The 10,866-nt window shown below is 45.2% G+C and overlaps 1 protein-coding gene across 1 annotated transcript; it reads left to right on the top strand.

The window, feature by feature from the left end:
* Positions 1-7,202: 7,202 nt before the first annotated feature.
* Positions 7,203-10,824, top strand: LOC145862426 (uncharacterized). The gene is made up of 2 exons (XM_082966491.1): positions 7,203-8,075; positions 8,757-10,824. Exon 2 carries the CDS (start codon positions 8,998-9,000, stop codon positions 10,822-10,824), a length of 1,827 nt encoding a protein of 608 aa, XP_082822617.1. The 5' UTR covers positions 7,203-8,075; positions 8,757-8,997.
* Positions 10,825-10,866: the final 42 nt, after the last annotated feature.

Raw genomic sequence — 10,866 nt, 5'->3', positions numbered from 1 at the left:
TGTTGTTTGAGGGACATCATTGAAGACAGGTTGGGAATTTTCCAACAATGTCCTCTATTTGTTTGCACATTCCAGGCCAAAACAAAATATCCCGTGGTCTCTGTTTGCACTTTTCCATGCCCATGTGTCCAGCATGGATCTTCACCAACATCTCTTCTCTGAGAGTGGCAGGAATGATGATTTTCTCTCCCTTGAAAACAATTCCATTGATCTGTGACAGTTCATCACAATGGTTCCAGAACTGTAAGATGCTCTGAGGGAATTTTCTCCTCTCAGGCCATCCATCCTGTATGACTTTCCTCAGCTGTGTGAGTTGTATGTCCTTTTCTGTTTCTGCTCGGATCTCCTTCAGTTTTGTGTCACTAACAGGTAAGTTCCTGTACATAGCGTGCATCTACATGCCCATGCCTTCACTGAGGCTGCTGTCCTTGTAGGTAAGAAACTTCTACAGGCATGCTACAGGCATGTCTTTGCCTAGACTGTGAATGATTATGAAGTCGTACTTGAAGGATCATTCTCTGTAGCCTTGGTGGGGCTGCTGCTAGCAGTTTCCTCGTTATTGCGGGTTTGGGGTTTGTGGTCGGATTTGTGGTCGGATTCCACAATGGCTTGTCATCCATAGACATACTAATGGAAACACTTACGTCTAGGGTTGGGTGGTATACCGTATACCGGGGTATTTGGAAATAGACACAGGATGTTTTTTCAATACCGTCAATACCGTTTAAACCTTTTAGGTAAATATCTGCAGTCAACTTCTGCAATACGTTAGGAGATAAAGAAAATCTCTTCACCTGTCACAATCTTTCTTTATGAAGCTTTTCTGTAGTCCTCAGTCAAGTGGTGTTTGTTAACAAGCACACAACAATGAGAGACTGGAGCCTTGTGAGTCACTCACTGTTGTGCAGTACGTGTCAGGTGATCTAGTTACTATATGGAAATCACAACTAAATGTTTGCCAAGTAACTGATAACTGACTTAAGTTAACTGACTAAAATGTGCTAAATGCTCTGCAATTGGTTTGCTAATTAGCTATCTAGCTAAGTGGCTTTAAGAACAAATTGTTATTTACAATGACGGCCTAGGAATAGTGGGTTAACTGCCTTGTTCAGGGACAAAACGACAGATTTTTACCTTGTCAGCTTGGGGATTCAATCTAGCAACCTTTCGGTTACTGGCCCATCGCTCTAACCACTAGGCTACCTGCCACCCCAGGACCAAGAGCCTTGCTGTCTAATATTTGTTTGTGTGTGCAGCAAACTGTGAGTAGCATTCTTTAGTTACTGGTAAAATATTATGAGATAGGTTGTCTGTCTGGCAAATACTTAAGGTTCACCAACTGTATAAAAGATTCGCAATGCGCTCGTTAGCATTTAGTTAGCATTCTCTATGGGGTTTGCATGTACTTGTTAGCATTGCTAACCTTTCGGATTACAGAGACTCAGTGGGGTTAGATAGTAGCGCCCCTTGTGTTCAGTGCCGGTATTACCGAATATCTTGGTATGGCACAAGGTTGGTATGAAGGTATGACAATCTGGATATCTCCCAAGCCTACTTAAATCAGAACAGAATAGAGTGCAGCTCCTTTTACATTTGAGCATAGTTGATTTCACAGTCTGTGAGAGATTTGGAAGCATAGCCATTGGGCTTTCCTTCTTGCAGTAGAAATGCACTTAGTCCATACTTTGACGCGTCCACTTGGAGTCTGAGCACTTTGTTGGGGTCGTAGTAGGCAAGGATTGGTTCTGGTTCTCTCGTGATCAAGTCTTTCACTTTCTGGAAATCAATGTCATGTTGCTTGTCCCAGAGTAACTCACTGGACTGCTTAAGCATTTGACGGAGCTGTGCGTTGGCGTCGGAGAGGCTGTGGGCAAGTAGTTAATAGTTAACACTGTTTCCAGCACTGCGCAGTTCTTTGGTAGCTCAATCTCCTTCACAGCTGAGATCTTCTGTGGATCTGATTTGATCCCATCCACTGTGAGACGATGTCCGAAGTAGCTGACCTCGGTGGTGCCGACTGTGCTCTTCACAGTTTTGAGCTATGCTCCCCTCTCGCGGGACCTTTGCAGCATTACGTGGAGATTTCTGTCGTGTCCCTCTTTGGTTCGACCATAGATGAGGATTTCATCAACAATCGCCACGACTCCATCGAGGCCTTCGTACGTCTCGTCGATCTTTCGCTGAATGGTGTGTTGAACGTTGTGAGCTTGGATGAGTCTTCTGTGAGCTTGATAGCACAGTATCCTGATCTGGCATCCATGACACTGAAGTAGTGTGCTCCCGCTAGCTTGTGTGTGATGTCATGTAGCGTCGGTAAGGGGTAGTGGGGGCGTTTGATGTCCTTGTTCAAGTCTCTGGGTGGAGACTCTGAGCTTGCCTGTGCACGGTTTCTCCACCATCAAATCTGCCAGTTCTGTAACCTTGGTGATGATGTCAGAATGCTCCATGCTCTCCAACTCTTTCTTCAGACGGGTGCAGAGAGCAAGGGAAATCTTTCTCGGTGGGTATTCCACAGGAGTTGCGTCTGGGTTAAGGTGAATGGTACATTCTCCTGGGAATAGTCCTATTCCTAGAAGAGTCCTAGTCTCCACTGGTGCTGTCACTGATAACACTAGCTTGATGAGGTACATGTCTAAACATGCTTGAAGAACCTTAACCCTAACCTTAACCGCTAACCCCTAGCCACTTAGCTTACATTAGCCACAACAAATTGGAATTTGTAAGATACACTACATGGCAAAAAGTATGTGGATATCCCTTCAAATTAGTTGATTCGGCTATTTCAGCCACACCCGTTGCTGACAGGTGTATAAAATAGGGAACACAACCATGCCATCTCCATAGTAAACATTGGCAGGAGAATGACCCATACTAAAGAGTTCAGTGACTTTCAACGTGGCACAGTCATAGGATGCCACCATAAGGGCTGTTATGGTGAAGATGAAATATCTAGGAGCAACATTGGCATCATCCACAAAGTAATAGGCCACACAAGGTCACAGAACAGGACCACCGAGTGCTGAAGCGCGTAGCATGTAAAAATCGTCTGTCCTCGGTTGCAAAACTCACTACCGAGTTCCAACCTGCCTCTGAAAGCAACATCAGCGCAATAACTGTTCGTTGGGTGCTTTGTGAAATGGGTTTCCATGGCCGAGCAGCCACACACAAGCCTACGATAACCATGCTCAATTCCAAGCGTCGACTGGAGTGGTGTAAAGCTCGCCGCCATTGGACTCTGGAGCAGTGGAAACCTGTTCTTTGGAGTGATGAATCACGCTTCACCATCTGGCAGTCCGACGGATGAATCTTGATGCTACAGCATACAATGACATTCTAGATGATTCTGTGGTTCCAACTTTGTGGCAACAGTTTGGGGAAGGCCCGTTCCTGTTTCAGCACGACAATGCCCCCGTGCACAAAGTGAGGTCCATACAGAAATGGTTTGTCGAGATCAGTGTGGAAGAACTTGACTGGCCTGCAGAAAGCCCTGACCTCAACTTCATTGAACACCTTTGTGATAAATTGGAACGACGACTACGAGCCAGGCCTAATCACCCAACATCAGTGCCAGACCTCAGTAATGCTCTTGTGACTGAATGGAAGCAAGTCTCCGCAGCAATGTTCCAACATCTAGTGGAAAGCCTTCCCAGAAGAGTGGAGGCTGTTATTGCATCAACGGCGGACCAACTCCATATTAATCCCCACGATTTTGGAATGAGATGTTCAATGAGCAAGTGTCCACATACTTTGGCCATGAAGTGTATCAGATGTTTTTCAAATTCATAACATATTGTACGAACTGCAATTGGTAATATATTTTACAAACTGCAATTCGTAACGTATTATACAAATTGTAATTCGTAACATATTATACGGAATGGATGATGGACATCCACAATGAATACATACCATACAAAATGTAACATATCATACTCATTGGAGTGTCCCGGATTTACATTTACTATGTTACGTCTACACCTGAGTCCAGGTTGTCTCCACTAAAGTGTCATTAGGCAAATTACATTTACAGGTCTGGATCCCCAAATAAATGTGCAAAGTGATCAAAACAAATGAAGTTAGTTGTTCAATACATTTTATAGATAAAACAATAAGTAGCATATTGTTTTTAAACTTGTGTACCGTATGTTTTTCTCCTCTCAACAAAACAAAAGCTGATTCAAATGGGGTGTGGCAGACTTCAAAACGCTTCCATGGTAGGATACACCTGAGTATCCTGATGAAAGGTGGCTATTGATGAGGGGAGGACAATTCTACTTGTCTACTAACGAATTGACACCATAGAGAATTATAGAGGCCTCTGGTGGCCAAAAGGCCGTATAGTGCCTTCGGGAAAGTATTCAAACGTCTTGACTTTTTTCACATTTTGTTACATTACAGCCTTATTCTAAAATGTATTAAATAAAACAATTTCTTCAGTTATCTACACACAATACCCCATAATGACAAAGCTAAAATAGGTTTTTAGAAATGTGTGCAAATGTATTAAAAACAAAAACCAGAAATACCTTATTTACTTAAGTTTTCAGACCCTTTGCTATGAGTCTCGAAATTGAGCTCAGCTGCATACTGTTTCCATTGATCATCATTGAGACATTTCTACAACTTGATTGGAGTCCACCTGTGGTAAATTAAATTGATCGGACATGATTTGGAAAGGCACACACCTGTCTATATAAGGTCCCACAGTTGACAGTGCATGTCAGAGCAAAAACCAAGCCATGAGGTTGAAGGAATTGTCCGTAGAGTTCAGAGACAGGATTGTGACCAGGCACGGATCTGGGAAAGGGTACCAAACATTTCTGCAGCATTGAAGGTCCCAAGAACAGAGTGGCCTCTATCATTCTTAAATGGAAGAAGTTTAGAACCACCAAGACTCTTCCTAAAGCTGGCCGCCCTGCCAAACTGAGCAATCGGGGGAGAAGGGCCTTGGTCAGGGAGGTGACCAAGAACCCAATGGTCACTCTGACAGAGCTCTAGAGTCCCTCTGTGGAGATGGAAGAACCTTCCAAAAGGACAACCATCTCAGCAGCACTCCACCAATTAGGCCTTTATGGTAGAGTGGCCAGACAGAAGCCACTCCTTAGTAAAAAGGCACATGACAGCCCACTTGGAGTTTTGCCAAAAGGCACCTAAAGACTCTCAGACCATGAGAAACAAGATTCTCTGGTCTAATGAAACCAAGATTGAACTCTTTGGCCTGAATGCCAAGCGTCACATCTGGAGGTAACCTGGCACCCTCCCTATGGTGAAGCATGGTGGTGGCAGCATCATACTGTGGGGATGTTGTTTTTCAGCAGCAGGGACTGGGAGACTAGTCATGATTGAGGCATAGATAAATGGAGCAATGTACAGAGATATCCTTGATAAAAACCAGCTCCAGAGTGCTCAGGACCTCAGACTGGGGCGAAGGTTCAACTTCCAACAACCTTAAGCACACAGCCAAGACAACGCAGGAGTGGCTTCAGGAACAAGTCTCTGAATGTACTTGAGTGGCCCAGCCAGAGCCCGGAAACCCTATCATAAATTTCTGGAGAGACCTGAAAATAGCTGTGCAGCAATGCTCCACATCCAACCTGACAGAGCTTGAGAAGATCTGCAAAGAAGAATGGGAGAAACTCCCCAAATACAGGTGTGTCAAGCTTGTAGCGTCATACCCAAGAAGACTCAAGGCTGTAATCGCTGCCAAAGATGCTTCAACAAAGTACTGAGTAAAGGGTCTGAATACTTATGTAAACGTGATATTGTAGTTTATTTTATTTTATACATTTGTAAACATTTATAAAAACCTGTTTTTGCTTTGTCATTATGGGGTATTGTGTGTAGATTGATGAGGGGAAAAAACAATTGAATACTGTAACCTAACAAAATGTGGAAAAAGTCAAGGGGTCTGAATACTTCCCAATGTTACTGAATTAGCATAGGCATATGCAATTGAGGGCTTCCACCATTTTAATGTAGTCAACTGGGTGGGATTTCCAACTTTATTGGCTGATCCCTCCTAGTGACCCTGTTGGAGTTATGTCCGACCGGGTCATCAGGAGGGATCAGCCAATAGTGAAGATGAAAATTGATTACTTCAAAATGGAGATGTCACAAACTCCATAATGGCAAGGTTACAATGACGAGGCCTCTTTCCATCTCTATGATTGACACACTCCTCGATCCCTCAACCACTTATCGCTTTCTGGGTCAAGTAGCAGAGAGGACGTGGGAGAGAGGACAGAGGAAAGTCTTTTGCCCAAATGAGAAAATCCCATAGACTGTTATCCAACCTAGTGAAGGTTCAGGTTGTCAAGTTGACCTTACCATACCACTTCACTTCTAGGTACATGTACTGTATAACCCTAATATGCAATTGATCATTTTGACCACATTCATTAATTTGATCAGTTAAGGTTCATACAAATGTTGTGATTTACAGTATAGCCTCACAGCTTGAGTGATATCTTATTTAAAATGCAATATTTTGCTGGCAACATGCTCGACCGATGCTCAGGGAGTCGTGTTCATCTGCTTACACTGAGCGTATCAAACATTAAGAACACCTTCCTAATATCGAGTTGCACCCCCACTTTTGCCCTCAGATCAACCTCAATTCGTTAGGGAATGGACTCTAAGGTGTCGAAAGTGTTCCACAGGGATTCTGGTGCATGTTGACTCCAATGCTTCCCACAGTTGTGGCAAGTTGGCTGGATGTCCTTTGGGTGGTGGACAATTCTTGATACACAAGGGAAACTGTTGAGCATGAAAAACTCAGCAGCGTTGTGGTTTTTGACACAAACCGGTGATCCTGGCACCTACTCCCATACCGGTTCAAAGGCAATTAAATATTTTGTCTTGCCCATTCACCCTCTGAATGGCACACATACACAATCCACGTCTCAATTGTCTCAAGGCTTGAAAATCCTTCATTAACCTGTCTCCTCCCCTTCAGCTACACTGATTAGATCGGATTTAACAAGTGACATCAATAAGGGATCATAGCTTTGACCTGGATTTACCTGGTTGTCTATGTCATGGAATGAGCTGGTGTTCATAATGTATTGTACACTCAGTGGCCTACTTATCCCAAAACAGCATTTTGAAATCAATTTTTCATTTTATCTTTATTTAACTAGGCAAGTCAGTTAAGAACAAATTCTTATTTACAACAACGGCTTACCCTGGCCAAACTAGGCCAATTTTGCGCTACCTTATGTGACTCCCAATCACAGACAGATGTGATTCAGCCTGGATTTGAACCAGGGACTGTAGTGACACCTCTTGCACTGAGATGCAGTGCCTTAGACCAATGCACCACTCTGGAGCCAACATGGCACATTAGTCATTAGTGCATAGGCATACATCATAATGCAGTACCGTGTGCTTATGTACAATCATATTCTAGTCTAGTCTACGCAATAGGTGTAATTGTAACCATCGTCACCTGTCGCTATTGTCTACTCGATTTTATGCCGCGTTCAAGTGCTCGTCGGTACAAGGAAACTCGGACATTTCCAACCTCCTAACTGGTTGAAACGCAGCACGTGTATAACTACCATCAGTTTGATAGTCGAACTTTTCCGAGTTTCCGGTTTGCTAACTGGTTATAGGTATACATGATACTACATTATTTCCGACTAGCACGTGAACGCAGCCCACCTCAAGAATGGGCTACAGCGATGATGCTTAGGCTACGTGTGTGAGTGGGATGCAAGTATCTTGCCGCCGACATTCTGGTTGCTGGACGCACGTACTGTAGTCTACTGCGGTAAGGACGCAGCTGCTGGCTGGCTTGAATAAGCTGATCAAAGCGACTCACAGAAAATGTTGATTTCATTTTAAAAACATTCTTTTAACTTCGATGCAGGCAGAGTGGACCTTTCCTACCTCTAAATGAATTATAGTAGATTATGTAAACCCTCGTCGGCCGATGTTCAGGGAGTCGTGTTCGTGGGAGACGCATAAAATGATCCTACAAGACCGATCAAATGAAGGTTAAGGTTTAGCAAACAACACGCAACGGCAATTACACGTCTGGCAACCTCTAGCTCTGAGAATCTGAGTATGATAAGGTAAGAGAAGCAAGCAAGGATGATGTTAAGTTGTGGTGGCTATATTAACAGCGTCCTTTTAAAATAAAAACATATTGCGACTGTTTTGGATACCCTGATGATTTGTATTGTCTATAGCCACCGTCCTTATTAAATATTCATACTGGTAGGCTTTAAAGCAATTGATACATGTTGAATGCCCGTTTGCGCAGCGTAGCCGATTAAAACTCTGGTTATGGGCTAATCATACATGCATCACCTATATAGCCTACTGTGCCCTATCAACCACGGCCTATATGAATAACAGTGTTTGGTCAAGAACCTATCACTGATAATAATATATCATGATAATGTCCACTATAACTATACAGTTTATGTTAACAAATGTAAGCTGTTTATGGTTTAAAATGAGGCTCTCTAAAATATCTATATTTTAACTTGAACACATAAAATACGACATTTGATTGAGCCCCAAAACACCAATCAAAATAGGTAGTAAATATTGTGTGAGGATCGCTACATGGTTCACACAGTGCCAGCCATTCAATCTCTCTTGTGGGCTCTTGCAGATATTGATTTGTAGCTTCATTTGATTTTGAGAGTGTTTGTACAGTAACGTCCTTTACAAAAAAAATGAAATGATGTATTGCATAAATGTCTTCAATGATACATCTCTGATCAAATGTTTGTTTCTCCTCCTAGGTTGTTTTATTTAGTCTGAACTGGTGTTACATGCCTGACAGAAATACTCTGAAGCTGTGTATCCGGATGGAGAACAATGTTGACGGCACTGTCACTGAATATTACTCCCGATATACACGGCGCATCATTACTTTGAGTGTCTATTCTTAAGTCGTTGAAGCCTCCTTGGTACATAGAAGTTTGAAGATTGCACATTAGCTAATATTTTTGATACTATCTTAATCATCTGAAGGCTGCAACAATGATCCAGCAGAACAATAACAACAACTACCCATGCCTGGAGATGTCTGGCTCCCCCAGGGAGGTGCTGCAGAAGTGCCAAAGAAGCTATCTTCCCTTCACAGGACGCTTGGAGCTTGGGGACATGCCCTTAGTCAAGGGCCTTCGGGCCTGGGCTGCGTGCTCCAAGAACCGCAGGAGGGCAGCACCTTCCCCCAGGTCTCAAGGAACGTGCCCCAGGCCTGCAGATGTCTACCCAGTGGGACAGTGGGGCAGGCTGGGTTATGGTCTGGGACTACCGCTGGACTCCAACTATGCCTCCAACCCTAGACAGACAGGCCTGGGGGCACTGGTGACTGTGGCAACATTGAAGGCCTCTGAGGGAGGTGGTCAAACTCAGACACGTCTGTTCCTCAAGACGGAGGGTGGAAGGTGCCTCTACTCCACGGGCAGCCCAAGGCCCTGCACTCAAGGTCTGGCCCCTCAGTACCCCTCCACGCTGGTGGGCAGCTGGCTGACGGATAAAGTGGGAGGGGTCAGGGACTCCTCCATGGTTGGGAAAATGGGGGTGCGGGATATGGGAGGGGCCTCAGAATTGTACCAAGTCAAATCGAGGTCAGCCCGGAGGTGGAGGACGTCCTGCAAGCCTGTGGTTCCCATCCAGGGGAGAACACTCCAGAGCACGGAGGATTCTGGCGAGCGCACCCTGGAAGGGAGCCAGGAAAGCAGGGACAAAGGGGAGTTTCCCACAACTGGTCAGGACACTCCGAGTGGAAAACAAGACCGAGGGAGTACTAGAAGCCCCAAATGCAGTCACGCTCAGACCAAGACCTGCACCCAGTATCACGGGCGGCGAGGAGGACAGGGGAGCAGCGGGGGTCAGAGGGAAGCTGCTTCTGTATGTGAGCAGGATCGGTCGAGCCGCGTTGTGGAGGGGATTAAAGACAAAGTGAAGGATGGGACTGGTCTCACCCGGTCAAAGCCCTGTGACTCCTCCCTGCCTCCAGACAATGCTGACCCAGAAAACTGCAGCAGTGACGTTGGGGACCGGGGAAAGCCAGACAGCCCACACGCACAGGAGGAGCTGCATCCTGAAACCTCCCTGAACAAGGAGCACTTCCAGGACAAACTATGTGATACAGACATGCATACTGGAGGCAAGGATGTAGCCAGTGGTATCATGAGACATGTGGAAGACTTTGATGGCATGGTGGGTGCTGTGATTGGGTTTGTGGATCATATCAAGTCCGCAGAGTGTGATTCTGAGAGTCTAGGGGGGATAGCTGAGGGGGAGCTGCCCAACAGGTGGATCGATGTTCAAACCTCAGAGAGACACTGCTGCTCTGAGAGAGGCTGCCTCAAAGCCTGCTCCATTCAACTACCCAGCCCAGCAGGGGGCAGCATTTCAACTGCTACTGATGAGACTGGCTATGGTCAGATAAATCAGGAAAGGAAATCAGATAGTCAATACAATAAGCTTTGTGTGAAATGTCTGCCAGAAGAAAAATATCCTGTGGCAGTGGATAAAGAAGTATTACAGAAATATGTGCATGGCCTCTGTGAGGGAGAGGAGGGGATCCAGTCAACAGCATCAGAAATTAGGGAACTCTGTGTGGAGCATGGAGAGATACTGCCTGAGGTCAGGAGCACAGACGATGAGGCCAGGCTGGTAGGGGGAGACATCACATCCCAGAGAACTGAGCGAGGGCCTCACTGGGCAACGGAGGAGCATGAGTCCGAGGAGACATGTAGGACGGAAGAGAGGTGTTTTTCAGATTTACCAGCTACCCTGACTGAGGACGTAGGAGGAGGAGGGGGGGTGGAGCGAGGCAGGGACTGGGCAGTTTAATTCCATTTTACGAGCCTCTGCTGCTGCTGGCCCTGCTACCTC

The sequence above is a fragment of the Salmo salar genome, chromosome 20 (assembly GCF_965601325.2).
Source record: "Salmo salar chromosome 20, fSalSal1, whole genome shotgun sequence".
Classification (NCBI taxonomy): Eukaryota; Metazoa; Chordata; class Actinopteri; order Salmoniformes; family Salmonidae; genus Salmo; species Salmo salar.
This window is presented reverse-complemented; position numbering and strand designations above follow the sequence as displayed.